The 19,623-nt window shown below is 33.5% G+C and overlaps 1 protein-coding gene across 1 annotated transcript in view; it reads left to right on the plus strand.

Moving 5' to 3' along the window:
* PGAP1 (GPI inositol-deacylase) overlaps positions 1–19,623 on the plus strand; it is a 32,969-nt gene that overhangs the window by 335 nt on the left and 13,011 nt on the right. The window contains exons 2-11 of the mRNA XM_072539941.1: positions 52–199; positions 1,088–1,312; positions 1,384–1,634; positions 1,719–1,892; positions 2,164–2,423; positions 4,825–4,975; positions 10,627–10,892; positions 13,562–13,681; positions 18,731–18,946; positions 19,033–19,218. Of these exons, the coding sequence (XP_072396042.1) occupies positions 52–199; positions 1,088–1,312; positions 1,384–1,634; positions 1,719–1,892; positions 2,164–2,423; positions 4,825–4,975; positions 10,627–10,892; positions 13,562–13,681; positions 18,731–18,946; positions 19,033–19,218 (1,997 nt within the window). The remainder of the gene's footprint in view (positions 1–51; positions 200–1,087; positions 1,313–1,383; positions 1,635–1,718; positions 1,893–2,163; positions 2,424–4,824; positions 4,976–10,626; positions 10,893–13,561; positions 13,682–18,730; positions 18,947–19,032; positions 19,219–19,623) is intronic.

Genomic DNA, 19,623 nt, shown 5'->3' on the forward strand with positions numbered 1-19,623 from the left:
TTTCCTCAATTGCGGCAAGTACAAATTTTATGATCTGTATTTTTTTTTTAGAAAATTTCAAACAAAGCTGATAAAGAGTTTAGAAAATATGGATTGTACGCTTATAGTGAAGGTAGACTCACTGAAAGAACGCGAAATATGTATTTTGATGGAATACCGGTACTTTTTATACCGGGAAATGCGGGATCGCATAAACAAGGTGAATATATTTTTTTAAAAACTGTTGGAAAATTATATGTATTGGTCATTTTCTGGTAAATCCCTTGCATGTCATCCAATGTTGATCTCATTTTCATACATGCCTGAACATAAGGGATTATGAAACAATAAATTAGTCACTGGATTTTAGTTTTAAAACTGTAAAATGTATTTGAGAATGCAATGCAATTAAAATGCTTTGGACTAATATGTATAGCCGACAATAGAGATATAATGTGTATGGTAACAAGAAAAGTTGGGAAAAATAGAAGACACTCCTAGAATAATATATGAGGGATTTCGACCTTCATCTAATCTAAATAAGAAAATATATTTTATAATATTGTTTTCTACCTGTATTTAAAAATTAAAGAAAACTAATGCTAGATCATCTGAACTGTGTATAAACTTGTATGTATATATGTAGTTAATTTTTAGATAATTGTAATAAGGGTCCACAGCATTGTCTCATAAGCTCTGAATATTAGTTTTGGTCAGAACACTAGCTTGCAATAACAATAACAATACTTTTTAGAATAAAGCAATAAAAAAATAATAGTTTATATGCATGTACTTATCTTGATACACTCTTTGAATGCTTCATAAATAGCATTGCCAACTTAAAGCGTAAATATTAAAATAGGTTGCTAAATAGAATATTATTTTGACAACTTTCAGAAATGACTTTTTTACTAGTTTGCGCTTACTGACCTTATAACCTAACCTCCATATGTTAAAGGCCAGACATTTCTGTTAGGGTTTATTACCCTAGCCCAAATGTTAAAGTTTTTAGGTGCCAACGATTCACCTTATCCTCTATCTCTTACTGCTTGACATACACCCAACATTGTAAGAGTAGAATTTCTTTTTAACATACATTTTCTTGTAGTTCGCTCTCTATCCTCGGTAGCATTAAGAAAATGGCTGAATTCAAGGACATCTTACCATTTCGACTATTTTGCAGTTGATTTAAATGAGGAATATAGTGGCCTGTATGGCCCTTTACTTTTTGACCAGTTGCGTTATGTTAATGCTTCACTACATAGAATTTTAGAGTTATATGAAGACAGGCAGCAACCTCCTGAATCTGTGGTGGTAGTTGGACATTCCATGGGTTAGTAAAACACTTAATACTCCAATCTTTCACTGAATGAACGTTTATATTTTAATTATTTAAATTTTTAGGTGGAATTATTGCAATGAAACTGCTCTCTGAACTAGAACAACCCGAACTTATATCTGTATTAATAACCTTGGCTTCTCCATTGAAAAGACCAGCATTGAGCTTAGACTACCACATGAACAAATTCTATGAAGGAATATTTGACGAGGATTTTAGTAAAACCACTATTGTTAGTTTAGGAGGAGGATATAAGGATATTTTAATGCATCCACATTTTACTAAAAGAAAAAATAATGATATAATCCACGTTTCAGTAAGTCATTATCATCATAAACACAGTACATTTTGAAGGAAGTAATAGTTTTACATAAAACTATAATATGTATTTGATTTTTAGACATCACACATTCCAATGTCTTGGACTGAGAGCAATCATGTACAAATACTGTGGTGTAAACAGGTTGTTATGGCTCTCAATAGAGCTTTATTTGATAGCGTTAACATGAAAACACGACTGATTTCAACAAATGCCACATACCGTAAACATGCGTTCAAACATCATCTCATTAAGGTAAGAAAAACAAAGTAAAATGTAAATTTAAGTATAATAATAGATTAGGTAACTGGATGTGTGATAATAAAGGAGAATTTGGATAACATGAATCTATACAATCAAATCAAATATGGTTTCGTCTGGCAGTTCTTTGTTAATGTAGTTTATTTTCTACTGGCAGCAACTAAACCTCTCGCCCTTCCACAATCAAACCCAAAATCAAAGTATATATTTAACCATGTTAATAAACCATGATTAATTTTGGTATTTCTTATTGATTTTGTTCTAGAATAGTGGAACAAAAGTTAAAGACAGCGAACAGTATTCTAAATTGGTCACCATTAATACAAAAGGCAAATGGATAGATGATATACGTAAAATGTACTCGATAGAGCACGCACGAGGACTCAACGAACCTCACTGGAATATGATAGCGCTATCCGACCTTCCTGGTTACGAGATTTTGTCCATATTGGCAGTTAACTTGGAAGTTACTGATTGGATCTTCGCATGCAATGCTTACTATATCAAACAAACTTCTAGAGCTTGGTAAGTAGATCTATTATATAAAATTAATCTCTATCATGTCATGCCATAACGTGAGGACGTGTTGTGTGGAAATTCAATACAAAATCAGTGCAAACTCGTTACTTGGGGTTTTTGGGGTCATTGAACATTAATATCACGTCGGCGATGATCTGCGAGGTACCTTTTTACGGTTTTGCGAGGCACCTACGATTTACAAATGTATCATTTTTTATCACTTCGAATTACACTTTGGAAGATGCATTTTCCTTGTTCAATAATGTAATTTTTATTTCAACACTCATAAGAATCGAATGAAGTTTCATTGAGATCCATCCTACTGCAGAAATTTGGTAGGTTTATTGCTTCATTGCCTGAAAAAAATATTTTTCAAACTGAATAATTAATCAATTTTACATAACTTACTTTTACTTAACATCAGAAATGTCTGAGTCATCGCTATCTGCACTAAAGTGAACAACAATGGGTTCCATAATGATATCTGCCTGTATATCTAAATTCCACATCTTTTCTTCTTTTTTTCTGCGTGTGAAAGATGCACTTTTGCCAGTTCTCTGGGGTAACGTTATTTAGGTCTTTGTGGAAGCCATAGATCACGTAATTTAACGTTAGTCTTTCGACTTGCTACTTCTTATGCCCAGATTAGCTCAATAGGATTAAGCTCACAATGGTATGGTGGTAATTGGTGAATAAAAACCACATGGTTATGAGCCATTTCATTAGCAACTTCTTCTTCTTCTTCAAGTGCCCTGTCCGTTGCGAACGTTTTCTATCAACATGGCAATTCTGATCTTGTTCGTGGCGCTTCTGAATAGTTCGACCGATGTGAGCTCAAACCACTTCCGCAGATTTTGGAGCCACGAGTGTCTTCTCCTGCCTGGCCCTCGCTTACTGTCTACTTTCCCCTGGACAATCAATTGCAGTAGACGGTACTTATCGTGTCTCAATATGTGGCCTAGATATTGAAGCTTTCTTTGTTTGATTGTGCTCACGATTTCCTTCTCCTTTCCGATTCTTTGGAGTACCTCTATGTTAGTGACATGTTCGGTCCAGGATATACGAAGAAATCGTCGGTACACCCACATTTCGAATGCTTCTAGTTTTCTCGTGAGCGTCTCTGTCAGCGTCCAGGCCTCCATACATAGTAATATCGGAAAAATGTAGCATTTAACTAGACGTAGTTAAATATTTATCGCCTGCCGATAATGCACCTAACGTAGGCACAACACTGCCATTACTTCAATCCAGTTGTGTTTAATATGTTAAATCCCAGTTTTCGTACTCGTCACCGTTATAATATATTATTATATAGCTAATGGAGCTTTGTTTTTACCTAATCAGTTATAAATCTTCCTAAGTACGTTGTTTAATTAATTACTTTTAATTTTAATTAATTAATTTTTTATATTTTCTATATCTCTCTTTTCAAGAACCCCTTTTTGTACCTTGTATAATTAGAAGAAATTATTTTTCGGATTATAATAAAGTACATCTTAATATTTATAATTTTATTTTAGTGTACCTACAAGCCATCACATAGTTCTAATACTAATAATTTATGTCCTTCTTGAAAAAAGTATCCTTCAAAGTATCCTAGGAAGTATCTGAATACATTTTTAAATGAAAGTATTCGTACTTTTTTAAAAAGTATCTGGATACATTTTGAGTATCCGTATCCGGTATCCGGATACTTTTTTTCAGTATCCGACCCAACTTTGCTGCCCAGTTATGTATTTTCATTTGGATGGTAATTCTTTATCTGTTGTCTGTTGCATAGTGATTTTCTGTAGCATGCACCTCTGCATCTCTGCATTTTTCTCAAGCACATGGCGAAATGTATGTTGAACTTAATCATCATCATCAATCCATAGTCGTCTACCGCTGAATACAGGCCTCCTATAAAAATTTCTATTTAGACCTATCTTGCGCTGTTGTAATTCAGTTGGTACATATCGTCAGTTCATCGTGTATGTGGTCTTCCCGGGTTTCGTCAATTCGCTGTCAGTCTCCACTCAAGATTTTTTTGGTCCATCCATTATTTTTCACTCTACAATGTGTCTCTCATTTAATTTTAGCTATGCGTTTTATAATTTCCTCTACATCACTTCTATGAATTTCTTCATTTCCCTCTCAATCTCTCAACGTTATGCCCAACAATGATCTTTCCATTCTTCGTTGCATCACTTGTAATTTAAGTGAATATGTTCTTATGAGAGTAAGTGTCTTTGCGCCATATGTAAGAAAATCGGGTATGATACCTTTAATCGAATAACGGAGCCGGGAAACAATATACAGTTATATCAATTGTTTTATTCGACTTCCATGAGTGTAAACTAACATAAGCTGACCACAATTAACCTAGATTTAACAAATTATATGCATCTCTATTCTAACTTCATTTTAGCCAAGAAGGCTTTCATCTGAGCCACAAATCCGAAATAGCTCCTTCGGTAAAGTACAAAAGGAGGTTTTTACACATCAATATGAAGTATCTGAAGCAGTACCGGAATGACCTATCCCACATAGTTTTTAGAGCGCTGCCGACAAACGAGCCTGTAAGTAAACTGTTATTATTATATCAGTGATCTTTGTCACGACTTTAGTAAGTCGTATTCATGTTTTACACAGTTTTTTATGATATTTAAAATTGTGTTATAAGTATGTTGTTTAGAAAAATCTGTAAAAAAAGACTATATATCGAAGTTTGACTAATCTAGGTATCTGACCTTTTGATAAACTCTTGCTACAAGTAAACAGTTCTTCATCTAATACCCATACCATGTCTACCAGCTTTTCATAAAATACAAAACGGCAAAATAAGCATATCTGTCAACGATAACCTTGTTTATAGTTTGATTTCAATATCTCTTTAACACTTACTTTAACAAATGACGGTAGTATCTAGGTTCAACATATAATGAAAAGAATATTATTTAGTTGAATATACTATGTAGTAATTAAGCACTAAGTTAACATTTGGCTTCATTTTTAAAACCAATCATTTATCCATTCACTCATATATGAATAAAAAATCAGTTATCAAGATTATATTTTAGTAAATATCATAAATTTATATATAATTTATTTTAATTTTAATTAATGTCATCAGTTTATGTTCAATTCAGTATAAATCAATTATACTACTATATTGTAATAATTTCACCAATATTTATTAATTGTGAAAATTATGTTTTGATTTGAAACCGGTGCAAGAGAGTATAGGAGACAAATGGATGAGGAAATAGAGAGACTGGAACCAGGGGAAAATGTGAAGGAAGTGTAGACAAAACATAATTGTAGAAACATAATAACTGAGAAGGTATGGGAAATATTGGGGAAAACCAATAGAGTTAGACAAAACGAATGGTTTGACAAGGAGCGCAAAGAAGCAATAGATAACAAAAATAGAGAATACCTAAAGACAAATCAAGCTAGATACACAAGAAGAGCAAAGAGGAATACCGGACCCTAGAAGGGAAGAAAAAGATTACATAGAAGACAAAAAAGGCAATTTGAAGAAAAGCAGTTAGAAAACATAGAATGGCTGAAAAATCAAAACGAAACTCTAAAGTTCTACAGAAATGTAAACAAAATGGCCAAGAATAGGGAGCTGTAAGGATAGAGAAGGAAATATCTAAGCGATATGGCTTCAATCTTGAACCGATGGGTTGAATTTTTCGACACAAAATTTATATCGCACAAGCAGATAACACCGTAGCAGATCGAAATGATTGGAATCTATTCAACCAAAACGAAAGACCACCTACCACTGAAGAGTTTGCCCAAAGAATTAAAAAGCTTAAAAATAATAAACCACCAGGAACTGATCAAATTTATAGTGAGCTCTACAAGAATGGTGGCGACGCCCTGCTACAAGCAATGCATAAACTTTTACTTCTGGTCTGGCAAAATAAGACCATGCCCTGTGAATGGTCTCAAGGCGTGATGTATCCGTTACATAAAAAAGGCGATCAGCTCCAGTGTGACAACTACAGAGGTATAACCCTGTTAAGAACTGCTTACAAAATTCTGGCCTATCTTCTCTATGAAAGGCTGCAAGTTTACACAGTTGGCATAATTGGAAAATACCAGGCTGGATTTTACTCCAGAACAATCAACAACTGACCAGATTCATTCAATAAGACAGATCCTCGAGAAAATATTAGAATTTAACATTGAAACCCATCACCTATTCGTCTACTTCAAGGCCGCATACGACAGTGTCAAGAGAACAGTACTATACCAATCAATGCGTGAGTTTGGTATACCAGAAAAGCTTATCCGATTAACGAGAATGACAATGTCTAACTTAAAAGCCAGCGTTAGGATACAGGGAGAAAATTCTCGATCTTTTGAGATAAAGAATGGACTCAGTCAAAAGGATGCCCTGGCTTTCCTCTTATTGCCTTGGAAAAGGCAGTCCGAGACACACCAATTAAAGATGGCGGTACTATTTACAATAGATCGATACAAATCTTAGCATACGCCGATGACATTGACATAATAGGGAGTAGCAAGCGAGATGTTGAGCAATACTTCCTAGAATTGGAAACGGTGGCGAAACAGGTCGGTCTAGTTATCAACGAAGACAAAATTAAGTACGTGTTGCTTACTAAGGACCCTATAGCAAATGAAGAACGGGAAACAGCATTTGGAAATCATATCTTTGAACGTGTTGATAGCTTCACATACTTTGGCTAGCTAGTGACTACTACAATGGGATTTGTTTTACTGGTAGTTGTTATTTTAAAACAAGATTAAATAGTACCCATACAGCGTAAAAACTTTCAGATAGACTATTCATTAAAAGTTACTGTTAAATATTTCAAAAATAATTCAGGAATGCTTTTAGTTGTTATTAAAAAATTATGGATGAAAAGATGCGTCGAAATAGAAAATTTCAAAATTTAGTAAAAAGTTTCATTAAATACTTTTTTGAACAAGACAATTGTTCAATGAAATAATTTAGAAAATAGTCCAAAAAGTTTAATGAAAAGTCTTGAGAAAATTGAAATTTTTGGTTGAATATATTTTAAAAATTGTTTAAAAAGTTTCGTAGATTTTTGGGCAGGAAAACAGTTTAATAAAAAGTTACGTGACGGTTTTTCATTGTGTTGATACAAACCTATTTTGAATTCAAAGTTATAAAATTTTATTTACATGTAATAAAAAAAAATAAATACTTTTAATATTAAAAATTTCATACCCTTTTAAGTTTTAAAATTAAAAATTTAACAATTTAATATATTAAAAATAAAGATTATATTGTAAAAAAAAACAGTTTGTAAATCAATGGCATCGAAATTTTATTAAGCCACTTCCCGCTACCTATATCTTTCATTAAGCCGACGGCCACGGTTTGAGTTTATGCAATCGCCCTCTTCAGCAGTGTTTTGAAGTATAATAACCGTGACCAAATCGCCTATTTGAAATGTCCTTCTATATGCATCTATATTCTTTGCCCAGACCTTCCTTATTTTATAAAAGTTGAAAATTGTACCCCTTGGGGGTAGTGCTCGGCTTTGAAATCTTAAATGAGAACCCCCATTTTTTATAAAAATATATAATTTTCCCCCTCATAAAAAAGTAAGTACCTTTTATAAGGAACATTTTTTTAGAATTTTTAATAGATGGCGATATAATCGGAAAAAACGATTTATCGTGATACCCTAGGAAAATTATGGAAACGGTTTAATATCTCGAGAAATACATTTCCAAATAAAAAACTAAAAAGCACTTGTTTAATATTTTTCAAAAAATTCATCTAGTACATACCCGCCAAATGCAACGATAACCTAAACTTCATGATGGTCCCATCTTTCGTATCTATATTGGGAGTATGCACTGACAAATTTTCATCTTTTTAAAAAAAAACCTTTATTAGTTTCAAGTACATTCGTATGGCTATGTCTTACCCTTACCTGCTGTTTTAAGATTTGCATTTATAACGAGCTGCCAAATGCGACCATCTAGACCAGCGGTTCTCAACCTTTTTTACTCAGCGACGCACTAACGTTCTCCTTACAGATTCGTGACACCCTTATATGTACATAATATAAACATATTATTTTTTATTTCGTAAGAACGTAACAAGCAAAAAACAAAACAGAAAGAATACATAAAATTAGTGTGAAATTTGACCCTGATGACTTTTGCAAAGTATATCTATCCGAGGACGAATTGTAGACAGACACACTCTCATCTCGCTGTCCACATCAAGTAGTCGAGACCGGTAGCTAGATTTTATATTTTTCATCGGCAGAAAATGCATATTCCCATAAGTACGAGGTCGAAAACGGCAGTAAAAGTGATACTGCTTTCTTTGCTAATTCTGGGTATTCATCCTTAACTGAAATCCAAATAACATCCGGAGCTACTTCTCTAAATTTTGATTTTAAAACTGTGTCAGAATACACTTCAAGAAGTTGTTCCTTTTCAGAACTGATTAATTCTGCCTTTCTTACGTTGTTCTCGTCAAATGCAATTAACCATTCACAGTTAGCACTCAAGACAGAGGGAAAGTATTTATTTATCCCTTCTTGCAACTTACATAAGTGCTCTTTCATCCTCTCCTTTAGTAGAGTTTGTTCTTCAGATTTCAAATTAATTAAAGGTATAGAGGTTTCGGGAAAAGCAGTCAAATCAAAAGTTTTTTGGAGAAATTATTTTATCAGTTGATGATATTATGGTTTCCTTTCGTCCTTGGATAGTGGGATTCAAAGAAGTTAGCTTATTAAAAATGTCAGAAAGGTAAGCCAACTTAGCACACCAAAGAAGGTTTTTACAAAAACCACTTTGTCCATCTTCTGTTTTAAAAAATTCGAGTAGTTCGTCTTTAAGTTCTAAAACTCTGTTTAGTATTTTTCCTTTCAAAAGCCAACGAATTTTACTATGAAATAACAAGACTTTATGATCTGCGCCCATGTCTTTACAAAGTTTCTCAAACACCCTTTATTTCACCGGACGAGTTTTGATATAGTTGATCATAGAAACAACAGTATGAATAACTTCACCCAGTTGGCTTCCATTCATAGTTTTTACTACCAGAGCTTCTCGATGTAAAAAGCAATGAGTAATTATTATTAACTGGTTTTTAACTTAAAAATCCTTTGACTTAAAAATCCTTTATTAACTTAAATTAAAATAATTAACTTAAAAATCCTTTGACATTTCCGGTCACTGCAGCAGCACCATCTGTACATATCGCAATACAATCCGTCCACTTAAGTCCGTGATCCTGAAAGAAGGTGTCAACAGTAGAAAATATATCAGTTCCAGTGGTTGTTGTTTCCAATTCACGACAGAATAGGAACTGTTCAATAATTTCCGGTCCGTACACAAATCTTACAAAAGATATCAATTGGGCCTTTCCCGAAATGTCCGTGCTTTCGTCCAGTTGTAAAGCAAATTTTGTATTTGCCAATACCTCCCTAACATTACTTTGAATATCGATTGACATATATCTAATATACGTCGATGGACTGTGTCATTTGATAAAGGTACCTTTGATATTTGTTCACCAGCTTCCGGGTCTAACATTGTAGCAACTAATTCTTTACATGCCGGTAAAATAAGCTCTTCACCAATAGTATGGGCTTTCTGTTTTTTGGCAATCAATTCAGAAACTTTATATGATGCTAAAAGTGCCTTATCTGGGAGTTTTATTCGTTTTTCCATTATAACTGAGAATGATTGAATGGAACAACGTAGACGTTGAAACGCTTTGATGATTTTGTTTCAAATGTCTTTTCATCAAACAATTACGGATTGGCATTTATTGATTGGTATAACGTGGAATATACCTAATAGTTAAACAAAATGGTTGAATGCATGATTGGTATATTATAACAAGTAAAAAAATATAAATAAAAATATCGTATTGGTAAATCTCGTGACACACCTGATAGGTTCTTCCGACACACCAGTGTGTCGCGACACGGTGGTTGAGAACCGCTGATCTAAACTATAATTAAAAAAATTGTAGATACCTGGATTATTCAAATTCCCGCAAAAAACTTAGTTTTCTGCTGTAATACGTTGATATAATAATTAAGCTAAATACACAATTTTTGAGCAAAAAGCCAAAGGAGTCTCATGTTTGGCGAAAAGTTGGTAAACGATTTAAAGGAGTCGGTTCTGAGTTGTATCGAATCATCAAACGGAACGAATAATTATTTTTGCCTTAATTTTAATCAATCATTTGCAGGTAAAGTTCCACGTTGACATTCACGGTGTAAACGACAGGAATATAACAGTGAGTCTGCCTGGTATGTTCTCGTTTTCGAAACAAACCATACTAGAAAAAACTCCCGAAAGCGCCGTCTATTACGAACTGGCTCTGCCGGCGCTCAATAATATTATTCAGTATTATAGATTGTTTTTAGAACCGATAGAGTGCTTGAAAAGCGATCATCATGCTTCTATCACATTGACAGTGCCTTGGAGCAATGAAGATTACCATGGATTTATAACGTAAGTTAGATTCGTTTAATAATATATATACATATCGCTTTAAAACATACAACAACGTCTTGAAATTCCTAAAATCCATTCCTTTATGATTTTCCACATGTCATCTTTCAGCTCAATCTCTCTTATCTCTTTGTCAATACCTTCTCTTTATCTTTTCCCGCTGTGTTCGTCGATTTTTTTTCCTTTTAGGTTTCATTCTAATCCCTTACTTTGCAGCTATACATTACTTTACTATAGTATTCTAAACTCGCTTTTTATTATTCTATCCCATAAGACCCTTTTAATATTGATATTTCTGTCCTTCCTTTCATATTTCTGTCCAATATTGCTTCTTCAAAAATTACAGTTTTTGTTATTTTCATCACCAGGTATTTTGTACATCGATCCGTTTATAATTTTTTAATTGCTTGCTGGTTCCCAAAATTCTAGGCCCCAAATTTTATATTTCTCTGCTATCTTGCGTGTCATATCTTCTCTAAATCCTGTGCTACCATAATTTGATCGTCTGCAAATGATAATGTATATATTCTTGAATTTAAGTCAACGCATAAGATGATTCTCTTCTTGTGCCGATTCTTCCTATTTCTTCTATAACTTTTCGAACAAAGTATCTTTGTTGTGTACTACTTCATCATCATTTATTTCATATATTCCCAATAAACCAATTCTGTATCTCTGTATTGATTGGTTAATTTTTATTATTCGCTCACTAATTGGTTCCCAAATTGTTATGTATTTTCTAAACCTTCTGTGTACAATAATTGATACTCCTTGTTTTGCTTTCTTGTCTTTAGGAACCCCGCTATAGAAGTGATCATATTTTCCCCAACTTTTTGATACTCTACCATTTTTCTTTCTGTTATTGCAACGCAATATCAATATTTAACATGGCTACTTGATTTTTCACTTTGTTTATTTTCTTTGAGATACCCTGTACATTCCATGTTCCACAATTCATAATCCTTTTCCATGGCTTAGTCTGTTTTAAAGTATCCTGTCTAGTCCTATGCTTTTGATTAGGTGTTTTAGCAATATTTTTACATAGAATAGGGTGCTGGACTGTCGCTATAACCCTCCTCCTTTAGCAGCGCTTGGTAACTGTTGTACTGTGTACTACTCTTTAGTACTACTACCACTACTTTAATAATAATACTGACAATAAATGTATATATCCCTAATTACGAGGGCGGATTGATATAAAACTAGCCTTTGATTGAAAAAACAAGTTTTTTGGAATTAAATCGATGTATTTCTCAACATAGTCCCCTTTTAGCCCGATACACTTAGTAAGACGATGTTCCAATTTTTTTATCCCATCCGAATAGCACTTTTGCTCGAGCTCTTCAAAATAGGCCGAAATTTCAGCGACGACTTCATCATTTGTTGCGAAACGGTGTCCTCAGAGCCATTTTTTTTACCGACGGCCGATCGGTGAGCCGGTGCATTGTCTTGGTGAAAGAGCACTTTTTTGCGTTCCAAACCGGGGCGTTTTCGACGCAATTCGACATCGAATCTATCCAATAATGCTGCGTAGTACTCACCATTGATTGTTTTTCTTTTTTCCAAGTAGTCGATGTGGATGATGCCCTCCGCATCCCAGAAAACAGTCGCCATCACTTTGCCGATCGAATGTGCACTCTTTGCCTTCTTCGGCGACCCTTCGCCGCATTTGCGCCACTGTTTCGACTGTTCTTTGGTTTCCGGTGTGTAATAATGTATCCAGGTTTCATCAGCGTTGATAAATCGGCGAAAAAAATCCTTCGGATCGCGTCGTATCATCGTCAAAAGCGTCTCCGAAGTGGTTACTCGTTTTTGCATTTGATCGATTGTCAGCAAACGCGGCACCCATCGCGCGGATAGCTTTTTCATGTCCAAATGATGGTGAATGATGTTGTGTACGCGTTCGTAGGAAATGTTTAGGACCTCTATTAACTCGCGGAACTTAATTCGACGATCTGCCATAATCATGTCATGGACTTTGTTGATCATTGAACATCGTACGACCACGAACAAATTCAGCTTTCCAAAATTTTACTGTTGCTAACGAAGGTGCAACCTCACCATAAACTTCGTCCAGGTCGGCTTTGATTTGCACATTCGGTTTACCCTTTTTGTGAAGGAACTTAATCCCCGAACGATACTCGACTTTTTCCATTTCTCCGAAAACACAAAATTTGCTTGATTTTGACGGCTGTAAAAACCAAAGTAATTGTTTTTAAAACTTAAAATTTTGACAGACGTCATGTCATGAATGGCAAATGTCAACACCGAAACCAATTCGGTGTCAAGTAGCGCCATCTATCAAATGCTAGTTTAATATCAATCTATCCTCGTATAAGCCTATACAGGGTGATCATAACATATATTTTTTTACTTTTTTGTGTAGTGTGCGAAAAATGTATAAGCTTAGAAATTTTACAAAATAATTGTACAAAAATGGTACCTCTAAATGGTACCATTAAAATACAAACTTTTTAAAAATGTTTAATGAGCTATAGTTAAATTATTAGACAAGCTGTTTTATATCAAATCCACATAAAATGAACTTTGAAGCATTTACAATTTTTGTTTGTGGAAAGACATTTCTTTTATAAAAATATGTGTGAAGTACCCTGGATATATTTCTTATATTATATCTTATTTTTGCATATTTTTCATACGTGTTTTAGGAATAACATGAAAAAACCGTTTATCATGAGGCTATATAGTTCTAAACCTTCTAAGAATTTCGATAATGCAACAGCAAAACTAAAATTAATTTTAGATCCATCGTGTAGATATAAAATAAGGTAAGCAAACGTTATTATTTAATCGAGAACAACGCATCTTGATGCTACGGGAAGGTTACAATAATTGATAAAGCTGTATTAAAATAAATCAATAGGTACTGGAAGTGACATGATTCTCGTAAATCACTATTTATAGGCGTACAGTTTAGTATATTAATTTTTATAACTAAAATGATCTATATATATATATATATATATATATATATATACAGGGTGGTGAATTATCAAACGGGTCATAGGAAACTCAATGGAAAATGCTAAATTGTTGAATTCCTGCTTCCCTAATTATTTTACACCAAAAGTCAACAAACACTATTTGTAGAGGACTGAAATCTGAAAACTTATTCCAAAATTTTGCAAAAATATAATACATTTTTCAGGCCACCCCTAAAAGTCAGGCCACACACAGTGCAAGACTGTGTACGACGTATTGCGTTTGGTCATATTAATGTTTCTGATATTTTTATTTTGTGATTTATTGTTTTAAAAAATATATTCAGTTGAGGAGAAAGTAGCAATAATAAAAATGTTTTATTCAGGCAATAGTGCGCGAAGTGTCAGCTCTTTATGTTCTGTCTAATACCGTCATTATGTTTTATTACTTACTTCGTTTGGAGTACCAGAAACTGAATTCACTACGAATTTTGACCAGGATGAACGGCATGTGGAATGCAATTTTAGATTCCCTTACCGAGTAATTTATCCAACTGTTTGTTTCGCAAGTTTTAGGAAACACAGTGGTAAAAATTTGAATTCGGTTTCGCTAGGTAGAAATCGTTTGATTTCTCTTTTTGTCAGTTCTTTATTTAGCGTAAGATTTCCCAACAGACCAATTCAAAGTCGTTCAACAATTTAAAGGATTTTACAAAATTTTGAAAATACTGGGACTGTGATTTCTAATTGTACCTGTACCTTAATATTCATAATTAAATGGTCTTAAACATTTTGACAAGGAATAAATTCCGTTCATATAAATTTTAATGTCATTAAGAACTAAGAGAAGATGCTGAGAGACGAGCGGAATTTTGTTATGAAATTCTAGAGAGGGCTAATGCAGACAGGAAAAATTCTATGAAGAACTAGAAGCTACATACCATTCATGTCCAAAGAATGACATCAAAATTATTTATGGTGACCTCACCGCAAACATAGGGAAAGAGCAACAATACCTACCAACTATAACATAACAGAGAGGAAAAATAATGCATATCAACGACTACAACAACGATATAGAACACGAAAGGCAGAGGAGGAATATAGAATGCTAAGGAGGGAAGAGAAGAAAATACATCGCAGAAAGAAAAGAGAACACATAGAAAAAGAACTCCAAGAAATGGAAGAACTAAATAAACCACCAGAAAACAGAAAATTCTACCAAAAACTTAACAAAAGTATAAAAGAATTTAAACTAAGAACAATGATGTGCAGAGACAAAGAAGGAGATATAGTAACTCAACAGAGTGAAATACTACAAAGATGGACAGCATTCTTCAAAGAAAAGTTTGAAAAAAACGAAGATCCACTATATGATGGAATTATACTGGATCAAACAGATACCAGAGAAACAACCCCTCTTCAGTAGCTGAAATTGCATTGATATACTAAAAGAAACACTTAAAGTACAAAGCAAAATTCGAATTCAAAACGCACTAACAGATACAATCCATGTGAGAACGGGCCTACGACAGGGAGATGCCCTATCCTGTATTCTATTCAACATCACATTAGAGAAAATAATTAGAGTCAAAAGTGAACACCAGGACCAGAGGAACAATAATAACAAAAAGTGTACAAATATTGGTATTTGCAGATGATGTTGATATCATAGCTAGAAGCGAAAGAGAGATGATAGAAACTTTTAATGCGATACAAAGAGCGGAACAAAACAGTGGCCTAAACATTAACAAAATAAACACCAAATACATGAAGGCCAGCAAATCGACAGGCCAAAGAAACCTACAGAATCTGACAATAGGAGACTATAACATCGAAAGCGTGAAACATTGTACATATCTAGGTTCACTAGTTACCGCAGATAACAATGTCAGTGAAGAAGTTAAGAGAATACATATCGCTAATAAAACATATAATGGACTAATTAAACATCTAAGATCTAACATCACAAGAAAAACCAAATGCAAAATATATAAGACCCTGATAAATCCGGTCCTTGAATATGCGATGAGAACCTATTAGGTACGTTTGAACGAAAAATCCTTAGACACATATATAAGGGGATGAAAGAAAATGACATATGGCGCAGAAGATATAATTTTGAACTATACACAGCATACAATGAACACGAGGTCATAACATCCATAAAGATCGGACGTCTGCGCTGGATGGACCATGTTGAACGGCTGTTGGCGACCACCAAAACATATAATGAGGCAAACACCAGTAGGGAGAAGGCAAAGGGAAGACCCAAACTTAGATACATGGAATAAGATCTGAAAACACTTAAGACTACCAACTGGAAAAACAAAGCAAGGAACAGAACAGAATGGCGGAAAATTCTAGAACAAGCCAGGAACCAGAAAGGGTTGTCGAGCTACTGATGATGATGAATGCAGACAGGCGATGTTTAAAAAACATTTTGTTTAGCGATGAATATACATTTACAGTAAAAATGAACCAAATGTTCAAAATTATAGGATTTGGTTGACAAGAAAGCCTGAGGATATTATGGAAAGCCATACCCAATATCGTCGAAAAATAAATGTCTGTTTAGGAATATTTTGACACAACATTATTGGACCATTTTTCTATGAGAAAAATTTAAATTCAAAAAAGTTTTTAGATTTCCTTCAAGAAGAGATTTTACCGAGACTTGCAGAAATAGCTCTAGATGAAGAAGAAATTTGGTTTCAAAAGGATGGATGCTTTGCGCACAATGACTGGAAAGATAAGGAAATTCTTAAAAACAGCTGTAATAATTGTTTAATTGGACCTAACTGTAACATTAAGTGACCTCCGAGATCGGGAGATCTAGCTCCAAAAGATTATTTTATCTGCGAGTATTTAAAATCAAAAATTTATTCTGAACAAAAATTTGATTGAATCATTATTAAAAATGTTAATTATTGAAGAGTGTGCAAAAATAACGAGAATTTTACAATTGATTGGGATACTGTTTAGTACAAAATAGCGGATTGTTTGAACATTTGTTATAGTTTTATGGTTAGAAATTATCATATAAATTATTTTTAGGAATAAGGATCACAGTAAAACTATATTGAAATTCTTTGAATTTTTGTGTAACCTGGAATTGAATTGGAGTGTATTAGAATATCTTACGTTAAATAAAGATTTGGCAGTGCTCGCACATTTTTATGTGTAATATTAACAGTGCAAAGTTCTTTATGGCATGTCGCTATTTTTGATTTTTCTTTGTCATTGTATTCTATTACTGTTAAATACTGCTATGTTACATATCGCACGGTCCTGTATGTTAGATTGTTTAGGTAATATAAGCTTAAGGTCTTTTTGACAATTCACCCTCTGACCCCAACCCTTTATTATTTACTTCTTAAGCTACTTTCTTTCCAACGTCAGTGATGTCACGATTCGTCACAATCCAACTAGCCCATCTCGAGCCAAACGACGTCTAAGTGGAAGTTGAGGAGGTGGCCCAACCGCTGAACATCTACTACAATAATTTAAACAAATTAAGCTAACTCCACTTCTATTAGTTGTAGAATTTTTTTTTAAATCTTTGTCTTGACTTAAGCTATAAGATTCAATAAGTTAAAAATATGTGTAATGTATAGTGAGCGCCGTAGCTTAATTAATTTATAACATAAAAGTCTCCCATCCCTCCTTCAAAGAAATAAATAAGTGGTGGAAAAATTTTTTGAGCAAATATTTTTATTCCTACATAAAAATATAATCGACGAGAATCCGTTAGAATTAGTTCTTTATTTTTTTTTAAGATCTGGCCATGCAAAATTTATAAACATTTAAGAATTTTGAACTGAATCCTTGGGAATAAAACTGTCAAGCTACGGAAAAGTGGAAGAAGAAGTACAAAAACAAGTCAACATGGCAAACAGAGCAGTAGGATGTCTCAAGAACACAATCTGGAGAAACAAATACCTCACAACGGAAACGAAAACCAGGATATATAAATCAACAATAAGACCGATAATGACGTACACAGCGGAAACAAGAGCAGATACGGCGAAAACACAAAGACTACTGGAAACAACAGAAATGAAAGTCTTACGAAAAATAACAAACCAAACTCTAAGAGACAGAGTAAGAAGTGAGGAAATACGAGCGAGATGTGATATAGAGGAAATAAACGCGTGGACCAAAAGAAGAAAAGTGGAATGGAATCAACACATCGAAAGAATGACAGAAAATAGAATAGTGCACGAATAGCAAGAGACAAATCGCCAAATGGAAGAAGATCATTGGGCGACCGAGGAAAAAATGGTCAGACAACGTCAATTGAGGCTAAAAACCGAAGTAAAACAGGCATTTTGCCTATTTATAAAGTAGGAAGAAGAAGAAGAAGAATTTTAATAAACAATTAAACGTCTCTCAAACAGGAATTGATCGATCGGATGTTACGATTAATGCTTTTTTCATAAAAAAAAACGAATATTTACGAAAGTTATTTCAAAAATTTAAAAACCAAAAATTTAAATTTTTGAACATTCAATCGTTAATATTGCATAACTTATTCGCTCAAATTTAATTTCTCACAGCTCAAATTCAAGCTTTTTTATCTACTTTCATAATATTATACTCATTTTGCCCTAAAGTATTGATTTGATACAATAAAAATAATCAAGACACATTGTTGTCGTTTAAGTACATTAAAAAAATTATAACCAACAATTTGGAGGTTAGTTCAGGCAATGTCCTTCACAACGCTGTGCTGGTTTCAAAATTCACTAATTTATGCACGTTTTTTTCTTTCTACAACTTGGACTATTAATAATGGTCAGAAATGTACTAAAATAATGGAAAGAAAATATCTCATTATCTAACCTTTCATTATTAACTAAAGCAATATTTATTTATAATTGAATTATTTTGTAGTGTCCAGTCTTCTTTGTTTGGTGTTCTCGGGCAACTAGCTAGGACGTACACACCATTGTTGATAGCCAACCTGGCTGTAATAGCTTTGATGTCGTTGAGACATCAACTAATAACTTTGGAAAACGGATATTGCTCAATTATATTTACTGCTATTCAAGAAGGCGCAAAACCTTACTACGTATTTTGCGCTTACGTATTGTTGACCCGTTTATTAAGGTAATATCTTTGTGCGCAGACCTCATTGTAAACTAGTAAATATTTATTTAAACATTGATTCAAATTAAGCTTATATTTATTTTTAGTCTTCCCTTTTTGCCTGATATTCTGCTCAAACCGGACCATATACATCTGGTAGGCGATGGCGTTGATTTTTTCCTGGTACCGTTGTTTCTTTACACATGCAGTGTTGGATTTTTCTGGATACTGATCGTGCTTTTCAGCATTTCTTTAATTGCCATGGAATCTACAGTACACAAACTTTCATTAAAGTAAGTATTTTCAAAACGTCAGAATCATCTTGACAAAACAATTGTAACGTAGCGCTGTTACCGATATAAACTATGCTATAGACCTACCAGAGATCTAAGAGAGTCATTAAAATTTATTATCGATAAGTGTCTACCGCAAGGCAGTGGGGGATCGCCTCTGGACAGGACCGTACTTTTATTTTCGATTTGTATTACTTATTCGATTGTTAGGTGTGTTTAAAAGCCGGTCTTTATCATTGTCTACTAAAAGTTATAATAGTTGCAAAAATATTTACATACACTACATTCACATATTTACAAAACTTTATCATTTCTAAATTCAGTACAAAAAGAACAGAGGCAAAAATATTTTAAAAATTTATTTTCAAAATTGAGATATGTCTAAGAGCTGGTTTTATACAGGTA

The sequence above is a fragment of the Diabrotica undecimpunctata genome, chromosome 8 (assembly GCF_040954645.1).
Source record: "Diabrotica undecimpunctata isolate CICGRU chromosome 8, icDiaUnde3, whole genome shotgun sequence".
NCBI classification, from domain to species: domain Eukaryota; kingdom Metazoa; phylum Arthropoda; class Insecta; order Coleoptera; family Chrysomelidae; genus Diabrotica; species Diabrotica undecimpunctata.